This window comes from Erpetoichthys calabaricus, chromosome 14, assembly GCF_900747795.2.
Source record: "Erpetoichthys calabaricus chromosome 14, fErpCal1.3, whole genome shotgun sequence".
Taxonomy (NCBI): Eukaryota; Metazoa; Chordata; class Cladistia; order Polypteriformes; family Polypteridae; genus Erpetoichthys; species Erpetoichthys calabaricus.
Window position 1 is genome coordinate 22,803,332 of NC_041407.2, and position 20,836 is coordinate 22,824,167.

At 39.8% G+C, this 20,836-nt stretch overlaps 1 protein-coding gene across 1 annotated transcript; it reads left to right on the forward strand.

Annotated features, from left to right (window-relative positions):
* The first annotated feature begins 15,781 nt into the window (after positions 1-15,781).
* On the forward strand, positions 15,782-17,562 carry nog3 (noggin 3). The gene has a single exon (XM_028819656.2). It carries the CDS (start codon positions 16,408-16,410, stop codon positions 17,086-17,088), a length of 681 nt encoding a protein of 226 aa, XP_028675489.1. The 5' UTR covers positions 15,782-16,407; the 3' UTR covers positions 17,089-17,562.
* The last annotated feature ends 3,274 nt before the right edge of the window (positions 17,563-20,836 follow it).

Here is a 20,836-nt window from a genome sequence, read left to right on the forward strand (position 1 = left end):
CTGGCGAAGTGCAATAATGCCTGTTCATCTGCAGATCCTCAGAAATGAAGACTTCCTGAAACCTCACTTCCAGTTCCTCCCAAAGATACTCCCCTTAACTACTCTGCCTGATGTCATTTCCTCCCATCGGTTCCGCCTCTTCCTGTCTGAGCCCTAATATAAATGCCATGCATCTAGATATCCGCTGTCAATTGTGGACTCAGTCTTGAGAGATTACTCTGTGTATTTTTCGATTTGTCAATTTCTTCATTGTGTTTCTTTTTTTTTCCTCCTTATTTTTGACAGTATATGGGGTGCGCCCCCCACCCCAACCTGTTTTGTGGTCTTGCCTCTTCATTTACAGTCAGCATAAAGAGAAAGGCCATAACCTCCTTGGAAGAACAATCATCACTGGTGGCAGAAACTTCAGTTTATATACCAGTGTGAGTAAAGAATTGACAGGGAAGGTATCTTCTGGAAATATGAGGAGCATCGTGTCATGCCAGTGGGCACCAAAGAGGAAGGGAACTGAAGCTTTCTTCCTCTGAATGGTGTGCAATGCTATGCAGAAGACTTCAAGAGCACCTAGAGTTCTAAATAGAAAGTGGTTATGGGTAACCAGGAGAGGAAAAGGAGAAGTCCTCCAAATCTCAAGATTTCAGCATTGGGTTGCCTCATGGGATATGTGCCATCCTGTGCTTTGTTACATGCAACAGGAAAGGGTGACGTTTAAATTGGTACTGGGGCTAGAGGATTCAGGAGGGGTACAGCAGTTTCTGGGTACATTCCTGACACCAGAAGTGGTTATGAGAAGAATCAAAGTGGGCTACAAAGACACCTCTCTGCCATTGGGCACTTGACCTTAGAGTCAGAGGTTGAGTTGAGTAAGATAATGTAATGTGGTCAGAACCTGAGGTCAGAGAAGGAGAGTTTGGAGGTGTGCATGAAGGCATTCTGACAGTTGTGACACCATTGTGTGAGTGGGCAGGTGAGCATACGACCCCAAAAGAAAGACAAAACCTCAACCCTGGGCAGTCGGCTCCAGAGAGACAGCACAGAGTTGATTTTCATCTGGTATGTTCTCACATTTTTCTCCTTCCCACACTTTTATGATCCCTTGTGTTAAATAAATCGTTACTTCTGACAAAGTTTTGGATTTTGGCACTTAAAGTTTGGGTTGGCACAGTAAAGGGTCCCACTGCACCCTTAGCTTAAACTAGGATGAGCTGCCTGTTTGCATTTGGTTAAGAGTCAGGCCTGATTTAGGCCAACCTTGTTCAACACAAAGTGAAGTTGACAGCTTACCAGCTCTGAAGGAACATCATTCTCAGGATCAAAAGAAGTTACTAATTGCCTCAGAAAAAAAATTATTTTTAATGTAAATCAATCTTAAAAAGGCTTCATAGCTTTTTGCAAGTGCCAGTTTTTCTATAAAAACCACAGTCAGAGTAATGTTGTCCACATGGAGAACATCTGGGAGACATCCATTTTCCTAGGTGTGCTCATCTTGCCAACATCTCTGCAAGAAAAAATATGAAATCTTCATAAACACAAAAAAAAAAAAAACAACCAAATCTAGGGCTCCGGAAGAATCTTTGCCTAATCAAAGCTCCACACTCATTTGTACTTTCTAAGAAGTGCACTGGTGTAAAATGGCAACGTCAAAATGCAAAATGAAATTTCTCACTAAAGACTCGGGAGTGGTCTCCCCTCGACTTTCTCGTATACTCAGATATAGGAATGGATATTTGAGGAGTAAACAGCAAGACAGTGATTATATTTTTAAATTATGTACATTAAAAAACCACCAACAACAAATCAAATCAAATGAATAATATATTGAACAATTATTACAAAAGTAAAGTTGAATTAATTGGACTCTGCAGCTGCATGAAGAAAAGGTAAAGTACCACTTCCGGTGTGCAGAAATAGCCCAAAAGTTGACAGAGATTTACGTTTTGTACCTAATACTTGTATGCAAAATTTGATTGACCTAAGTGAAAGCGTACTCGAGCTATAGTGTTTACACACACACTCACACACCCACACACACGCACACACACACACACACATAGACATAATTCCAAAAATGGTATTTTCGGACCCAGGGAGGTCTAAAACATCGAGATTCATCAAAATCTCGAAACAGAATTTTTTGGAGGATTCCAATACTTTCCCTATACTTCACATACGAGAAAATCAAGGAGGTCCAAAACGTTGAGATTCATCAAAATCTCAACAATTAATTTTTGGACGATTACAATACTTTCCCTATACTTCGTATACGAGAAAGTAAAACGCAGGAGTGCCTGCCTTGAGCTGGCCACACTATGCATGATATCTCCTTAAGGGTTATGAAACAATTTCTGATGGATAGACAAGTAGAACGAGGGTCTTGCTAACTAACGCGGACATCTTATATGTGGAGGAAAGCTAACACTTCAATCGGCAGCTGGGACTCCATACTAGTAGTAAAGACATGGTGGTGCTTAAGCCCTGGTTTTTAGGATATGTTGCTTTTCGGTCCTGACCCCTGACGGATAATCAGGGTTTTACTGCCATTCAGATACACCATAAAGATATCTTTCTATTATTATAAAAAAAAAATCTTGGAAGGAAATGAGATGAGACTTTCTCAGAGAGACACTTTCTCGTCCCGCGAGACGAGACTTTGTGCCAAGAGATTTAACCACGCCTGGGGCCGGAAATAAAAGACAAAGAATACACTCTAAAAAGAGAAAAAGGACTCTTTTTGATTTAAGGTAATTTTAGTAGTTGTAATGAACTATATTAATATGTTTGTTCACCTAACGTAATTTTTTGCCTTACTTCAAATTGAAAAACCTTTCTGTCGCTTAATGTAACTTCTTCTATTTAGTCTAAAGCAAAAAATCGCTTTGGAGACCTTGCCGGCTCCGACCCCTGTGATGTCACGTCCGGGCTCGCACCAATGGCAGAAGACCTACATGAGCCTGACCCCTTTGACTTCACTTCCTGTCTCCCCCTTTAAAAGCCTCCACCTTTTCCCTGTTCCCTCAGTTCTGGTTGGACTCGGTTTTGTGCACATCAGTGCTGTATTATTTTGAAAAGCAACTTTGCAGCCAGGTAACCAAATTATATGGGTGGCTACCCCAAACCTTTATATGACTCTGTCTCGAGTTTGTGAATATATATACAGTCGACCCTTGATATACGACCGGCTTGACATGCGAACAACTTGATTTACGACCAAAATTTTTATTTTGATTTACGACCAACATCTTGCGTTACGACCTGAATGCGGTCACGTGTATCCGCTTGCGCGATTGTAAACAAACAGAAACATTCCTATTAATGCGGCACTCATTCAATAAAATGTCAGGTTTGTAAACTCTCTTGGGACCTCCCCCAACTAGAAGACATGCCAAAGTCCAAACTCCGTATGGAAGACTGTTTATCTGTTGCTGGGGCAAAAGCCGGCTTAAAGCTGCGCTGAGTCTCTCAGCCAAAGCAAACAGAAAAGATATCGATGGGTGATATGCATGTGATATCCCTGCCCGGCAATGGACAAGCAAGCTTCCACAGTCGCGGCAATCGCGCTTCAGCACGCACTTCAGCATGTCGTTCCCATTGAGTGGGGAGTGGGGGGGGGTCTCAGAAGAGTTCAGAAACAGTTCCTTGTATCATCGCAAGGAAATGCTGAGAAAAATTCTCGTCAGAATAACTTGTAGGCAGGAGGACATTCAAATTAACGCAAAAGAAGCTATTGAAATGATTGCAAATGCCTGAGCGCAAGTTAAAGAAAGCCTTTAAAAAGCCTTCAGTTTCATTATCATCCTCCTCCCTTCCTGCAGCCCAAAGATGTCAAATTAAATGGTGAGTACAGTATGAAATTGTTGTTTCTGGTAGGCTAGGCACTTTTTATTACTTTTTGGTTAGTACATTAGAAAAATTATTGGTGTTTTGGTAAATTATGCACATTATACAACCCTTTTTTTTATTATGAAAAGGTTAAGTAAGTGTTGCAGTGGGAGGTTCGGAACGCATTATGGGTATTTCCATTATTTCTTATGGGAAAAATAGTCTTGACTTACAACCAACTGGAGTTACAACCAGCCCTCGCGAACGAATTGAGTTCGTAAGTCAAGGGTCCACTGTGTATATATATATATATATATATATATTTTATGTATACATATTTTATGTATACTATATAATGTTATGTAATGTTCAAAATATAAGGTGAATTTAATATATGTATCTATAATTATTTCAAATAGATATTTTATGTATAATTTATAAACATTTTTTGTGAAAAGCTTATAAAATATATTGTGTATTTAATATGTATATATATTTATTTTTCATGAAATGTTTGTTGTGAATATTTACAGAAAAAACATGTTCAAGAAATGACCAAAAAATTGATTTTTGTGTTGCAAATTTTCAGTAATAAATCTAAAAGAGTTTTGCTATAGCTGGTTCAGTAACATTCACCACCATTAGATCAGTTTAAAAACATGTTTCATGTTTGAAGGTACTGTACAAAATGTAGCACTAATTTTAAAATAAATTTGCTTCCATTGTTTAAAGCAAAACAGTGTTGTGGTTTGTTTTATTAACAAACAGTGAATTCAACACCATATAAAGAACATATATAGTTGAGTCCAATTAAGAATTTAAGTTGGCATTACAGCGAATACAATAATGGACAAAATTTTAATTTGAGTTCATCCATCCATTATCCAACCTGCTATATCCTAACTACAGGGTGACAGGGGTCTGCTGGAGCCTATCCCAGCCAACACAGGGCGCAAGGCAGGAAACAAACCCCCGGGCAGGGTGCCAGCCCACTGCAGTTAATTTGAATTTTTAAACAAATTTGGTTTTTTGCTTTTATTCAAGTTTTTGAAAAGGTTAAAACAAACTCAAATGAATTAAGTTTACTCAAATACTTTTTAAAATTTGAAAGAAATCAATTAAATTGCTTGTTACCTTGTGAAGTAGTTTATTTAGGTTGATCCAACAAAACATTTTTTACAGTGAGATGACAAAGTAGAACGTTGTAAAGAATTCAAAAACGTTGGCGTGGTACACATGCAGAGCAGGTTACAAATAATGCAAGTATGAAAATTCCAAAGTCTCAAGAAAAGGATAGTAAAGATCGCATTAGCACTAACAAACAGAAATTATTAGTCGGTGAAATACTGGAACAGTGAAAAGAGATTGAAAATATTGTTCAGATTTAAACTTTAAGTTGGAGACTTGTACATTGTCAAATTCATATTGCCATCAGGGAAAAAAAAAAGTAGTGCTTCTTCCCAATGAAGAGGTGTATCTGCGAGAATTAAAAGATTTGTTGTTTGGTGAAAGTGAAATCCCGCAAGAGAAAATTTCCATCCCCATGAGACAAGAGCTTATGCAAAGAGATTTGAAAAAGTTCTGCCCATATAATCACACACACGGTTCAGTCATTTCTCATTTGTGTGAATGCTATTGTCAGACAGTTCGTGTACAGAGAAAGAAACGATATTCACTCAGTTATACGTTGCGTTGTCACGATGTAATTCCAAACACGGAATCAATTCAATGCGATAATGATGAAAAGGTAAAAGCGAAAAGAGATCGAATATATGGACATGGGTGATATAACAGAAGTATGTAGATATTGTTCGGCTTTAAACTTTAAGTCGGAGTCTTGTAGATCTTCTGATTTGTGTTGCCATCAGGGAAAAGTAGTGTTCCCTCCCAATGAAGAGGCCTATCCATGAGAATTAAAAGTTTTGTTGTTTGGTGAAAGTGAAATCCACATACGCGAGTGACAGAGATGCAAAGCTGGCGGGGAGGATGAGCGAAGCGAGCAGGGTGAAGCCCCCTAGTTATAAAAAGAACTGGCCACTCCATAAGCATTTGGATCCAGGGCAGATAAACCACTTCTTGATCCAATGGAGATTTGTTTACCTTATCTTCATGTAAAACTTAAACTGATGATGAAGTGATGAATGAGGAAGATGAAGTATTTGATATCTGAGATAAATGTTTCTAAGAATACCTGATGCCAAGATTAAGGAAGGCATTGTCTCAAATGTTTCTTATCACATACCGTTTTATTGCAATTTGTGTATTTTTGTTATTTTTCGCACATGTTTTAAGTATGCATATGCAGTATAACAACTGCAACTGGAACATCTGGGGTGATTTAAAGAAGTAGAGTAGAAGAAGTGGCGGCACTGCTACTAGGACTGCACCTCAGATACACCAAGTCCTGTGAGTGTGCCAGCCATGCTAAAGGCTCTCATTACATTAAAAAGAAAATGGCCACTCCATAAGCATTTGGTTCCTGGGCAGAAAAGTATTGCATATAAACCCTCCGTTGACCCATCAAAACTATTTTTGCCTCTTTTTTCATATAAAACTTGAAAAAGTTCATGAAAACAATGAACAAGATAGATGACGGATTTGAACATTTGAGAGCGATGTCTCCACAAGTAACTGGTGTCAAGACTAAAAGAAGGCCTTTGTATTGGTCCACAAATCAGACGCGTCAAGGATCTTCTAGTGGGTTTGGAGAACTTAGCATGGTAGGCGTTCAAGGATGTCGTTGAGAAGTCCCTTGGCAACTACAGAGTACTCAGCCAACATCCAGATGGTGTTTCGAACATACAAAACCATAAAGTGCAAGCTGTCGCTGAATATTCACTGTCTGCATTCACACTTGGACTTCTTCCCTGCTAATCTTGTTGCAGTCTGTGATGAACTTGATGAAAAGTTTCACCAGGACATCACAACAATAGAAAATCAGAACCCATAAAAGGTTAGACACTGAAACAAGAAGCATCAGACATGGAGTACAAATGAAAACCAGTAGCAAAACATTTTATCTCAACTGAACTCATGCAACGTGTCAGCATCATTAAGTGAATAAACACACCAAATTCAAAAAAATGATCATTTCATGTTTCTCCAAACTCCTATGTGATACAGTCAATCTGAAATTTTAAGAGCATTCAGCCTAAAGCTGTATATCATAATCACCAAAATGTTTTCAGGAAGCATATATTCTAAAAAATATATAATTTAAAGGGTTTACTTTCACCACTGGGTGGCACGATGGAAGTGCTGCTGCCTCGTAACAAGGATTCAAGTCCTTCCTGTGTGCATTCTGATTGTCCTCCCCGTGTCCACACAGGTTTCCTCTGGGTGTTCTGGTTTTCTCCCACAGTCCAAACACATGCCGGTTGGGTGGATTGGCATCGCTTAACTGGCACTTGATGTGTGTCTGTGTGAGAGACTGGCACCCTGCTGGTGGACTGAAGGACTGCACCCTGCTCGGGGTAAAGCTGGTGTAGAAAATGGAGGACGTTTTATGACCTCAAATTGCATTTTATGCATTTAAATATAAAGTTCATAACTGACTTGGACACAGCAGGTATACGGAAGATAATCTGATTGAAGTTTTGTATTCAACTGTAACTTTTTATTCTATTAGGGGTATTCAGATATTTCAAATATTTCAAATAAATCGCAACAGATTTGTGAAATGCCAATGCGTTCCTGATTTTACAAAGGATTGTTGCTTCATACAGTAGAAGAGCATAAGCGGAGTGCAGGCTTCCTTGGTCTGTTAGCAGCCTGCTTGCTATACATTAAAGATTTCTGTTCTACCCAGGTACCTTCTCAAAGCCCAAGAATCCAATGTCATGCCAAGTACACTTTTAAGAATCCTGGTTCTTTAATTAATGGCATTTGATGGTTCTTTACTGGACTGTGTGGTTCCTCTTAGAGTCATTGCTTGACAAAGTACCATTTCATTCTGGGATGGGTTCTCTGCGTATTAAGTTGGCTATTTGGGTTTTGAAAAACTTCCTAATAAGTAGAAAAAAAATGAAATCTTTAATATTTAGCCATCAGGACATGAACAGATGAAGAAAGTCTCATTAGCCTGTGTTATTGTATGCAGTGAGAGAGTGCTTTTCAAATCAGGACCCACCGGTGTGAACCACCAGCACCCCAAAACCCAACACAGACAGGCTGAGACACAAAGCTTTCCAGACAGCACACCCTTATTTAAGTGGGGAAGCGTTTTCTGTTACTCCCCACTTCAAAACTCAATACAAAAGCACCAAATATACTGTAACACACAATCCTTTCTTCTTTCTCTCTGTATCTGTCTCTTCTTCACCTCCACTCCTCCTCTCAAGCTTTGTCCTCCACCTCCCGACACTGGCGCCTCGACTAATGGCTCATTTTATAGTACATTGGGAAGTGCTCCAGGTGTTCCTTGGCTGAAATGGTTCCACTAAGGACTCAGTTGCACCTGCAGCACCCCCTGGTGGCACCCACAGAGCCCAACAGGTCAGGTTGGGGAGCAAACATTGGGACAACGCATTGCAGCTTGGGATCCTGGTTAGCAATCCCCCCAGGCTGACAAGCGGTCCAGTCCCACCCTCCAGAAATGTTATGTGGGCGTCCTCTTGGCCTGGTCCAGCCGCTCGGGTCCTCAACAATGAGGATCCTATGAGCTGGATCACCCTTGGGGAATTGCACCATATGGCCATATTTTTGTAACTGACGCTCCCACACAATGCAGGTAACGTGCCTCATTCGCATCTTCATTTGACACATTTGATTCTCTGAAGGGACACAGCACTGAAGGAGTCCAGTCTTCATCTCAGGTCACTGGAGAGCATCCATGTCTCGCAACCATATAGCAAAACAGGAAGCACCAGGACTCTAAAGACTTAGACCTTCTCATAGATATCAGGAGTGCCACACACCCCTTCATGACCCCCCATGCTCTCCCAATCCATCTACTGACTTCATAGGAAGAGTCACCAGAGACATGAATGTCACTGCTGAGGTAAGTAAACCTCTCGATGAGGTCGACACTCTCTCCGCAAACAGACACCCTGCTGATGGCCATGCCCAAGAGGTCATTAAAGGCCTGGATCTTTGGTTTTTATCAGGACACTCGCAAGCCTGGACACTCAGACTCCTTGCTCAGTCTCTCAAGAGGAGCCCTGATCAGAGCCTCCATTGATTCTGTGAACATCACAGCATCGTCAGCGAGATCAGTGAATCTTTCTTCACCAGCAGATGCTCCATAGCCACTGGACCCCACGACCCTGCCCAACACCCAGTCCATACAAGCATTGAACAGAGTAGGAGCAGAACACACCGCTGACGAACACTAGAATCAACTGGGAAAAACACAGAGGTCCTGCCTCCACTCTGCAAAGCACTCACAGTACCAGTGTACAGGCTGGCCATGATATCCAGCAACCTTGAGGGGATCCCACAAAGTCTCAGGATGTCCCACAGGGCAGCTGATCAACTGAGTCAAATGCTTAAAAGAAACTCTGCCGATATTCGCGTTTGCGCTCCATGAGAACCCTCAGTGCTATTGAGGACGACCCTAGCAAGGACCTTACCCGAGAGCAGTGTTATCCCCCTGTAGTTGCTGCAATCCAGACGATCACCTTTTCCTTTCCATTCCCGTTTTCCAGTCAGTTGGAATGACGCACATCTCCCAAATAGAAGCAAAGATTGCTTGCAATGCCAGGAGGACAGCCTTACCACCAGCCTGGAGAAGTTCACCCCAGATACCACAGGTCCCTGCGGCCTGCTCCAAACTACAACTCCTGACATGCCCTGCAGGAATCCGTGGTGCTGTAGCAACCCAGGGGGGCTGCCTTCTAGTGTCTCAGGGAAGATAATAACTCCAATGTGGTCTCTGTCCTCGGTCCTTCCACCTAGTCAGTGTCCTGACCATCCGTCACACTGGTATTTCACAAATCTGTTCCCATCTAGTCAGACTATTTACTGCATGGAGCCTGCTACAGATCAAGATAAATCAATGTTCTTTCTGGAACCTTCATGTGAATGGGTATCTTTTTGGGACCAAAAATGGTTCCCCTATGGCATCGCCCTGAAGAACCACTCTGCCACTTTTACTTTTAGGAGTGTACCCTTTCCAGAAGTAAACAGTTCTTTGCAAGCAATGCTTTTAAGTGGAACCACACAACGCAGTAAAGAGCCATTAAAGAACCAGGCTTGGTAAGAGCGAGTGCCGTAGTGCCGTTAAACGGTCCACCCGGATGTTTTACAAAAAAAATCTTACTGAAATAACTACTACTAATAAAAGCGACGTCACAATGAAAAATGTCTCGTTATGAATTAAAGTTTACAGGGCGACAGACAAAACCACGCAGACGCGCACGTTTAACCTTCATACGTGTTACTAAAAAAAAAAAGAAAACCCTGCAGCTTGTGTGCGGCGCGAGCGCATCGGGGGTCGCACCGTCGAGCTCAATAAACGCCTTATCGGTCGGGATAAATGAGAATGTCTGCCGGCTGAGACCTCCTTCTTCTTTTTACTCTCCGCGTAAAATCAGTTAGGATAGCAGACGGAGAAGTAAGGCGACTGTGTTGGAGTTGTTAAATGTTTTATTTTCTTTTCACTTTATTTGTTTTTTATGTCTGAGCCCTGAATGAGGCAGAAGGGTACTTGTGTTTATAAGGGTGTTATTCTGCTCAGGTTTTATAGTGGTTCCCCATGGCTTGGCTCCACACTGAAATATTGTCCTTCTCTCTTTCACAAACACACGGCAGCAGTAAGAACCTGGCGCCAGTCACATACTGCAAATGCGCGTCCGACTGCGTGTGTGTGTGTGTGTGTGTGTGTGTGTGTGTGTGGAAAGGGGGGTGGGGGGCGACTTATGGGCACCCCCGTGAGTCCACTTAGTAATTCAGGGACATAAAAACATGTGTGCTCTTCACATCGTCAAGTGCGCAGAATTAACACAAGCGTCTTAAAGTAGCGATTGTTATAATAATAATAATAATAATAATAAAAGAAAAAAATAGAGGCGATTAAACAGTACAGTGATCCTGGCAGTGTGAACTCGGACAGCGAGACAGAAGGGTGGTACCAATAATAGATAGATAGATAGATAGATAGATAGATAGATAGATATGAAAGGCACTATATAAGATAGATAGATAGATAGATAGATAGATAGATAGATAGATAGATAGATAAGGCACTATATGATAGATAGATAGATAGATATGAAAGGCACTATATAATAGATAGATAGATAGATAGATAGATAGATAGATATGAAAGGCACTATATAAGATAGATAGATAGATAGATAGATAGATAGATAACCCCGAAGGAAGTTGCAGGGTTGAATCAGCCGACTCATAAAGCACACATATACATATAACAAGAATGCTGACAGTCTTGTATGCTAACACGATACAAACGCACGTATATATGACAAGTTTTCATGTTCTACGACGCCACCGTAACTTGTACGCTTCGTATTCTGAAGGGATTCCAACTACTTCCCTCCCATTTAACACGAAAGCTGCGCCATTATTAACGGGTGCCCTTTCATGCCTCTTCTTAAGTAATTAACTAATGACTTGGGAGGCTCGGCGCCGACTCCAAGGGTGGAGAGGTTCTGTGCGCCCCCCTCCTAAACTTTGTGCGTCTCAAATGATAATGAGTTCTCTAAACAAATAAATAAAGAAAGAAAACCAAAGGTTCATAGAGTTAAACATAACAAGATCGTGACAAGGAAAAACTTACTTTAAAATGACTATAAACGCAAACGATTTAAACATTGACACGTTTTGGGAACAAAGCAAAATAAAAGTAGACTTGAGCCAAATGTAAGTTGCGCAGCACGCAAATGTCATGTATGGAAGATGGACGCACTTGGGGACGGCTCGACTCGAAAGGGCACTTCAAACTGCTCCCTCAGAGAAGCCTTTCCTTTAAGTGTCTGTCTAAGACAATACCCAAACATGGAGATTAAACTGGAAAATTTCACCCAATCTGTTCATTTACAGTACGCGGATATGTATGTAAACTATTCTTTTGGACTATAGAGTCACAAGAGGCACTCTACATGTTTTACGATAAAAAGGCTTAAACCTTCCTTGCAGCACAGCATCGTTTATATATACGAATATATAAATAATAAGCTCGTTCAGTATTTATTCTCACGTTACTTAAAACCCCCGCCTACTCTTCTGTCCAAAGTTATGTCTTGGCTTTGCTGAACCTTCAAATAAACGGCAGCTCTTGCCTCCCTGATTTAAAGGTCTCTCGCTCTCTCGCCCACACACAGCATCAAAGAATGGCGAATTTAAATAAATAAATGCCATTCAGCACATTGTCTTCAGTGCCAGCTTCTCGTTGTTCATTACATAATAATTTTAAATGGCGCCTAAGTTAACAATCTACAGTGGTTTTCCATTTAATCCCTCAGACAAAATAGCATTAAGTGCACGTATCCATTTCCCTACTTTTGTTTCCATTTTGGATGATGTATAGCACAATTAGTTCTTCTATAACTATAAATGGTATGAAATATGGGCATCTCTACTCCACGGAAATAACAACTTTGCATGATTTTATTTACCGATTATCATTATTATTGATGTATATGAAAAAAAAAAACTGAAAAATTTGCTGTAGGTGTTCATTACATATTTCCGTCCATTATGACTTTAATTGTTTGCAAATACATTGTTACGGCAGATTTCACAGCATTGAAAGAAGAACAGATGATTTATGGCGCAAAGAACAACAAGAATCTCGTCGGCCAAATTACGTTATAGTGGAGCAAACACTGGAAGTCATAAATCTGGTAACTACTTTAACTACACTCAACGCTCATTCATATAATGCCTTTCACATCTATCTATCTATCTATCTATCTATCTATCTATCTATCTATCTATCTATCTATCTATCTATCTATTTGTTATATAGTGCCTTTCACATCTATCTAATATAGTGCCTTACACATCTACCTATCTATCTGTAATATAGTGCCTTTCACATCTATCTAATATAGTGCCTTACACATCTACCTATCTATCTGTTATATAGTGCCTTTCATATCTATCTATCTATCTATCTATCTATCTATCTATCTGTTATATAGTGCCTTTCATATCTATCTAATATACTGCCTTACATATCTACCTATCTATCTGTTATATAGTGCCTTTCATATCTATTTATCTATCTATCTATCTATCTATCTGTTATATAGTGCCTTTCATATCTATCTATCTGTTTGTTATATAGTGCCTTTCATATCTATCTAATATAGTTCCTTACACATCTATCTATCTATCTATCTATCTATCTATCTGTTATATAGTGCCTTTCATATCTATCTATCTATCTATCTATCTATCTATCTATCTATCTATCTATCTATCTAATATAGTGCCTTACACATCTATCTATCTATCTATCTATCTATCTATCTATCTATCTATCTATCTATCTATCTGTTATATAGTGCCTTTCATATCTATCTGTCTGTCTGTTATATAGTGCCTTTCATATCTATCTAATATAGTGCCTTACACATCTATCTATCTATCTATCTATCTGTTATATAGTGCCTTTCATATCTATCTATCTATCTAATATAGTGCCTTACACATCTATCTATCTATCTATCTATCTATCTATCTATCTATCTATCTATCTAATCCTGCCTACTATACTAAAAGTACAATCTATCTATCTATCTATCTATCTATCTATCTATCTATCTATCTATCTATCTAATCCTGCCTACTATACTAAAAGTACAATCTATCTATCTATCTATCTATCTATCTATCTATCTATCTATCTATCTATCTATCTATCTATCTATCTATCTGTTATATACTGTGACTCTGCTGTGCTTTATTTTAAATAAAGTCATAAAGCAAAATTAGTGGCAGTCCTATCATATCCATTTTCCTCTCCGCATAGTAATCTTTTGCCAATCCATACAGTTATTTCTGCAAAGATCTACAAATTCATTCATTTCTTCATTTCTTCTTTGGTATTCCATATTCCATATTGCCATATTTCACTCTTCCGAGTCTTTCCATGTTCATTTTATTGGTTTGATTTAATAAGGAATTATTAGAAAGAGTGAGCTTGATGTAAACAAGTAAGCATAAGTAAAAGACGTAACTTTAATTAGTCTAATTAACAGTATTTAGCAGGCAAACGGTTAAAAATTATTTCAACAGCACTTTAAAATTTAACTTGTTTGTTAAGTTTAACATTGTTCTCATAAATTTATGAAAGTCATTATAAAATGATGGCTTTTTTTACATACCACTCTTAAGCTACACTACCTGTTTAATACACTAAATATCTTTGTAAATCATGGGTATAGCTTACGAAATTTAAAGAGAGCAGCAGTCGCCTCGGATTAAGGCAGCGTCGTCAGACTTTCACTTCTGTTGCTTTGCAGCTGACATGAAGGCTGCGAACATTGAGGAGGGTCGAAGGGAAGCTGAAGCCCACCATAGCCAGCACCGGGCGCAAGGCAGGAACAACCCCTGGACATGGCGCCAGTCCATCGCGGGTAATAACCATCTCTAGTCACTGACAGGTACCTGTATTTTCAATGCAGTATTTACACAGTAAATAAAGTACTGCATGTCAAACCGTTCTGCCTCCTTCACTCTTATTTAATGGCTCTTTACGGGGTTGTGCGGTTCCTTATAAAACCTCCGCTTGTCGAGGAACCGTTTAATTCAGGGAAGGGTTCCCTGCATGTGGAATTGGCTCTTTGGGATTTGAAAAGGTTCCTAATATGTGAACAAAACCGAAGTCTGTAATGTATAGTAGGCTGCCTAGCAGGATACTAGCAGATCAAGAAAACGTGAACTTTGCGTGTTGCTGTACGCCGCGAGAGTCCTTTGAAGATCGGAGACCCTTCTGGTATTTCATAAATCTGTTCCCAGCTATTTTATGTTTGCGAATGGACCCTACCATGGATCTAAATAAATAAAGACTCTTTCTGGGACCTCCATGTGGATGGCTCCTTAGGGAAGCAAATGGTTCCCCTAGTGAACTTTTTTAAGAGTGTCGGCGCCTTATTGGTAGTTGCGCCTGTCAGGATAAGCGGGCTTGTGAATGGATGGATGGACGGATGGGTTTAGTTATTATGAAAACCTACTGTATGTAGAGTCACATATTTATACTGTATTAAGTTAGTCATTCAGTCATTATCCAACCTGCTATATCCTAACACAGGGTCACGGGGGTCTGCTGGAGCCAACCCCAGCCAGCTTAGGGCGCAAGGTAGGAACAAATCCCCGGGCAGGGCGCCAGCCCACCGCAGACTGTATTAAGTAACCTTCTTATAATCAGTCATTCTAAGTTCTTCTAAACCTGTATGTATTCAAAGAACACGCACGCAATCGCCCTGCTAATTTAGGCTAAATAATAACTAAATGGACTGATTCTTTCTCCTTGCAACAAAGAAGACATCTTTTTAGGTTAAACGTCTCTCCGTTCAGACACATGACGCTTTGATGCGTTATTTAAAGGTTGTATTCACGGTCAGAGTGTGTACCGCTATGACAGGTATACAATATGTGGATTGTACCTATCGGTAAATATACGAACAGTACGTTTATGTGTTCATGTATGTTTGCCAGCATGAATACATTCAATGGAAATAAATGACTATAAACGTGTATTCTGTGTAACTCCTCTATCGAAGTACCAATAACCCAAATGAGCTTATTTTATATTACCACAAGATCAACGTGCCAATATCCCAAACTACTGTACAAACCTACAGTACAGTAAAATGAGATTCTGACCGCGCTGATTAGGATGGACTAACTTGTCAACGCCAGTAGAGGGCGTAAAGATTCCAGGCACGCTTATACACGCAAGCAGAGACGAAACCCCCGGACTTAATCCGCCCCCACCCCGCCCTCGTCACTCGTCACCACGCCCTCTGAGGGAAGGTGGTGTTCTGGCTTCAAATTAAAAATTCTGGGTCGCATATTACATCACAGCGTTATGGGATAAATCAGAAGAGCCAGGTAATTCTCAGCTTGACTTCTTGCAAAAAGAAAAAATGCATCTGCAGAGCAGTGTGGAGTCAGAGCTGAAAGCTGCTGATCGAATCTCAGTCCTGTGCGGACTCCTGCGGGCGACTGCGACTGCGCATCAGGCAACAGCTGCACCGGCTTCCAGGCTCCTGTCGCACTAGCCGAAATCAGTCTGCTACTATCCTGTTTGAAACTGAATTTGTATTCGTTTTATTTCCAGGAACATAATTATGTGTCATGCTCTGTGATGAAATAGAAAAGTCTTTATGCCTTTGATTTCATATTTAACAAACTCTTTTATTGCCACAGTGAAGTACCTGCAACTGAAGAGACAGCTAAACGTGTAACCTTATAGAGGATAATATATATATATATATATTTCTTTTTCTTCTGGTGTGATTGAAACCGTCCTAAGGATTTCGTCTTCCTAATCAGTGCCTTACCTGCAGGGCAACGTGGATGCATGCTTGAGATTTTTCTAAAACTGATATATACACATAAAACTTTTTTTTTAAAAAGTACTTCAGTGTATTATTCTTATTCTAGTTGCATTAGATAATGGATCATCCCCAGTGCTTTGTGTCCTTGTGCGTTTTTGCTTTGTTGATTGGTTTATGGATGGATGGAGGCGTTTGTCAGCATTACTATCACCTACGCCCTGTCCCCAGTGAAAACTTACCACTTGTGGATCTTATAGAGCATCCGGACCCCACGTTCGACCCCAAGGAACGGGACCTTAACGAGACAGAACTCCGAAGTATCTTGGGCAGCAGCTATGACTCTCAACACATGTCCATTTCACCTCCAGAGGATAAAAACGCGGGGAGCGAAGAACTGTCCGAGTTGGACCTTACTTTACGGCAGAGGCCCCCCAAAGCCATGCCAAAGGACATCAAATCCATGGATTTCTTTGACATGAGCAATAACAAAAAACACAAACCGAGTAAAAAGCTGCGACGCCGCTTGCAGCTTTGGCTGTGGTCGTACACTTTCTGCCCGGTAGTGTACACGTGGAGTGACCTAGGCGCCCGCTTTTGGCCTCGGTTTGTCAAAGTGGGCAGCTGTTTGAGCAAGCGCTCGTGCTCAGTCCCCGAAGGGATGGTGTGCAAGCCGGCCAAATCAGCGCATTTCACCATCCTGAGGTGGAGGTGCCAGCAGCGCAAAGGAGGACAGAAGTGCACGTGGATACCCATTCAGTACCCCGTCATATCGGAATGCAAATGCTCGTGTTCGAGCTGAAGCGGACTGCTCCCGCATGCGGCGCCCGGCGCTACGCACTGCCAAGTGTACGAATGTAAATGTTCAGTATATGTGGGGCCATTTCATATACATGTAAAAAGGTCAGTATTATACATGCGGTAACCAGCGTCTACTGTATTTGAGGAGCATTCAATATTCTGGTTGTAACGTATCTTTATATTTATATGAAGAGCACTTCGTACTGCGAAGCATTAAACTTAAGTAAAAGAAAAAGAAAAAAAAACTTTTATTTTTGAAGGACTTCACAGCTATTTTCCATTGTTTGGAAATTGTGGTTTCACGAACCTCAGGCGGAGATTTAGAATTTGACAGCTTTTTACAGCTGTGCACACAGAGGTAAATTTGAAAAGTGAATCATGTAAATTAAGAGTAACTACTATTTATTCTTTATATTCATGTAGTAAAAAAAAAAAAGAGTAAAGACTTAAACCACTAAGTTAAAGTGCGAGATGTTTAATTTCTTGACATGGTATGTGATCTGATGGTTTGATCATGAAGGAAACCCGTTTACAAGAAAAGAGAAGTACACAGAAGGTCGTCAGTGTACACACTTGGGTAAGGATCCACACGGACGTCTGTACAAAGTACATGCCATAAATGTGTGTGTGTGTGGGGGGGTGCATTCATATATTAGCTGTAAGGTGTATTATGGGGGGGGGGGGGGGGGGGCAAAAATGAACTTTCCATTTATGTACTGAGGAAAGTGAGAGCGCAATCTCAGACTTCACTTTCTGTCACTCGTTTTCCTTACAGAATGTTACAACTTGAGTGTGTGTGTGTGTGTGTGTGTGTGTCTATGGAAGTGTACTGCTGACCTTAAACATTTATATTTATATTATATTTAGTGGCAAATGTGAACACAGTCTCAGACTTCACTTTCTGTCGTTCGTTTTCCTTACAGAATGTTACACCTATACGTGTATGTATTTACGTGTGTGTGCCTATAGAAGTGTACTGCTGACCTTAAACGTTTATATTGATATTTACACCTAGTGCCAAGTGTGAATGAAATCTCAGATGTAAACCCTTTTATTTATTTTCTTTACGGAATGTTACAACTAAAACTGTATGTATTTAGGTGTGTATGCATATAGACGTGGACTGCTGACCTTAAACATTTATATTGATATTTATACCTAGTGGCAAGTGTGAATGAAATCTCAGATGTAAACCCTGCCACTCATTTTCCTTACAGAATGTTAAAACTATAAGTGATGGTGTCTATAGAAGTGTACTGCTGATCTTTAACATTTACATGTATATTTAAAATAAGCGTGAATGCCAACTCAGAGTTCACTTTGTTTCTTTTGTTTTCCTTATAGAATTTTAAAACTTTAAGTGTGTTGGTGTATGGAGATGTGTATGCCAATGGGAGCCTCCTGCAGATCTTCAACTTTTATATGTATGTTTAAGTATACTGAAGCAAGTGTAAATGTAATTTCAGACTTTACTTTCTGTCAATCATTTTCCTTTTAAAACTTTACGTGAGTGTGTGTGGAGATGTATGCCTGTAGATATTGAATATATTCTGCTGATCTTAAACATTTATGTGTATATTTAGTGTGAATGCAAACTCAGACCTCACAATCTGTCACTCATTTTCCTTATCAAGTGTTAAAACTTTGAGTGTCTATGTAGATGTGTATGCCTATAGACATTATAGACATGTACTGCTGACATTAAACATTTATATTGATATTGATATTTATTTTCTAGTGGCAAGTGTGAGTGAGACTTCAACCACCTCACTCATTTCCCTTACAGAACATTAAAACTGTCTGTAGATGTCTGCTTATAGAATTTTACTGCTGATCTTGAACATTTACATATATATATATATATATATATATATATATATATATATATATATACATTGCATTTGTAGTCTGAGTCTCGACGACCTGAATTGTGTGGGTGGTACCGAGGTTCGATTCCCCGAGAGGGGAGCAGTAGAGTGTGTACACCTGATGAGCCTAAATGAGTGAAAACACGTGTCGCGTACTCTTTGCTTTATTTGACAGTAAAACTATGCTCTTTCTCTCTCTCTCTCTCTCTCTCTCTCTCTCTCTCTCTCTATATATATATATATATATATATATATATATATATAAATAAGTGTGAATGTAAACTCAGACTTCACTTTGTTTCACTCATTTTCCTTATAGGAGTTTAAAGCTTTAAGAGAGTGTATGTATGAAGGTGTGTATACCTATAAGAGTCTCCTGCAGATCTGAAACATTTCTGTGTATATTTAAGTATACTGAAGCAACAGTGAATGTAATTTCAAGCTTCACTTTGTGTCACTCATTTTCCTTATAGAATCTTAATGCTTTAAGTGAGTGTGTATGGAGATGTATGCTTATAGAAGTTTATAGAGATCTGATCTTAAACATTTACACACACACACACACACGTACATATATGCATAGTGAAGCAATTTCGAATGTCATCTCAGATTTCATTTTCTTTTGCTAATTTTACTTGGAGAATGTTATAACTATAAGTGAGTGTGTATGTAGATGTATGTGCCTATAGAAATGTACTTGATACCTTAAACATTTATATACGTATTTAGTGGCAAGTGAGACTTCGTTTTCTTTCACTTTTATTTTCCTTACCAAGTGTTGAAACTATATGTGAGCACAGATGTGTATGCCTTTAGAACTGTAAAACTTTAACTGTCTTTGTGTATGTAGATGTCTATAGGAGTCTACCGCTGGCCTGAAGCATTTACTTGCATATTTAAGTGTACTGCAGCAAGTGTGAGTGCAATCACAAACTTCACTTTCTGTCACTCATTTTCCTTAAAGAAATTTACGACTGTGAGTGTGTACATTGATGTGTATGTCTGTAGAAATATACTGGGGACCTTAAACACTGAAATTTATCTTTAGTGGTAAGAGTAAACACTCTCTCAGAGTTCACTTTCTGTCATTCATTTTCCTTAGAGAGCGTTACAACTGTAAGCGAGTGTGGACAGAGATGATGTGTGTGTCTATGGAAGCCTTCTGCTCTCCTTATGTTATATTCAGTGGCCAGTGTGGCTGCCATCTCAGACTTCACTTCTGTTGCCCTCATTTTTCCTTCTAGAATGACAGGCGGGTGTGTTTGCCTCCAGAGGTCTTCTGCTGACTTGGGCCATTTATATTTCTCTGTGTATGTCAGTTTGGCGGTGCGGGTGTAGCTGAGTCAGCTCTTGACAGATCATTTGCTGTAAGACACGTGTCTCTCACACTCACTGTTGTGAAAAGACAAGGCTGAAACTTGACCCGTGTCACTGACTCTGAAAGAAGTGTAGCCTGGTCACCACATTAACTCCATCCTGTTTGATCCCATCACACATGCAAAATTGTTAGAGCGTAATACCTTACAATAGCTGGCCGTATCCTATTACCCTGGAATTTCTGAAATTCTTCAAAGTGACTGGAGGCAGATAATATAATGCATTCTGGCCTGGTGAGTGAGCACGATGTGGAAGGTTGGGATTTGACATGACAGGCTGGGTTATGGTGCTTGCATTAAAGGTTGTTTAGAGAAAGAAGGGCTTCATTGTTTCTGCCTTTTGCTGGAAGAATATGATGTGTCTGAGCAGCAGAGGCAATAAAACAGTTCACTTCAGCCATCACACAATAGGAAGCTCAACTTTTATTCCTGAAGAGACGTGAAAGACTGCTTCAAAATTACGTAAATAAGTGCTGAGGTAATTTAAATTGCCATTGTAAATGTG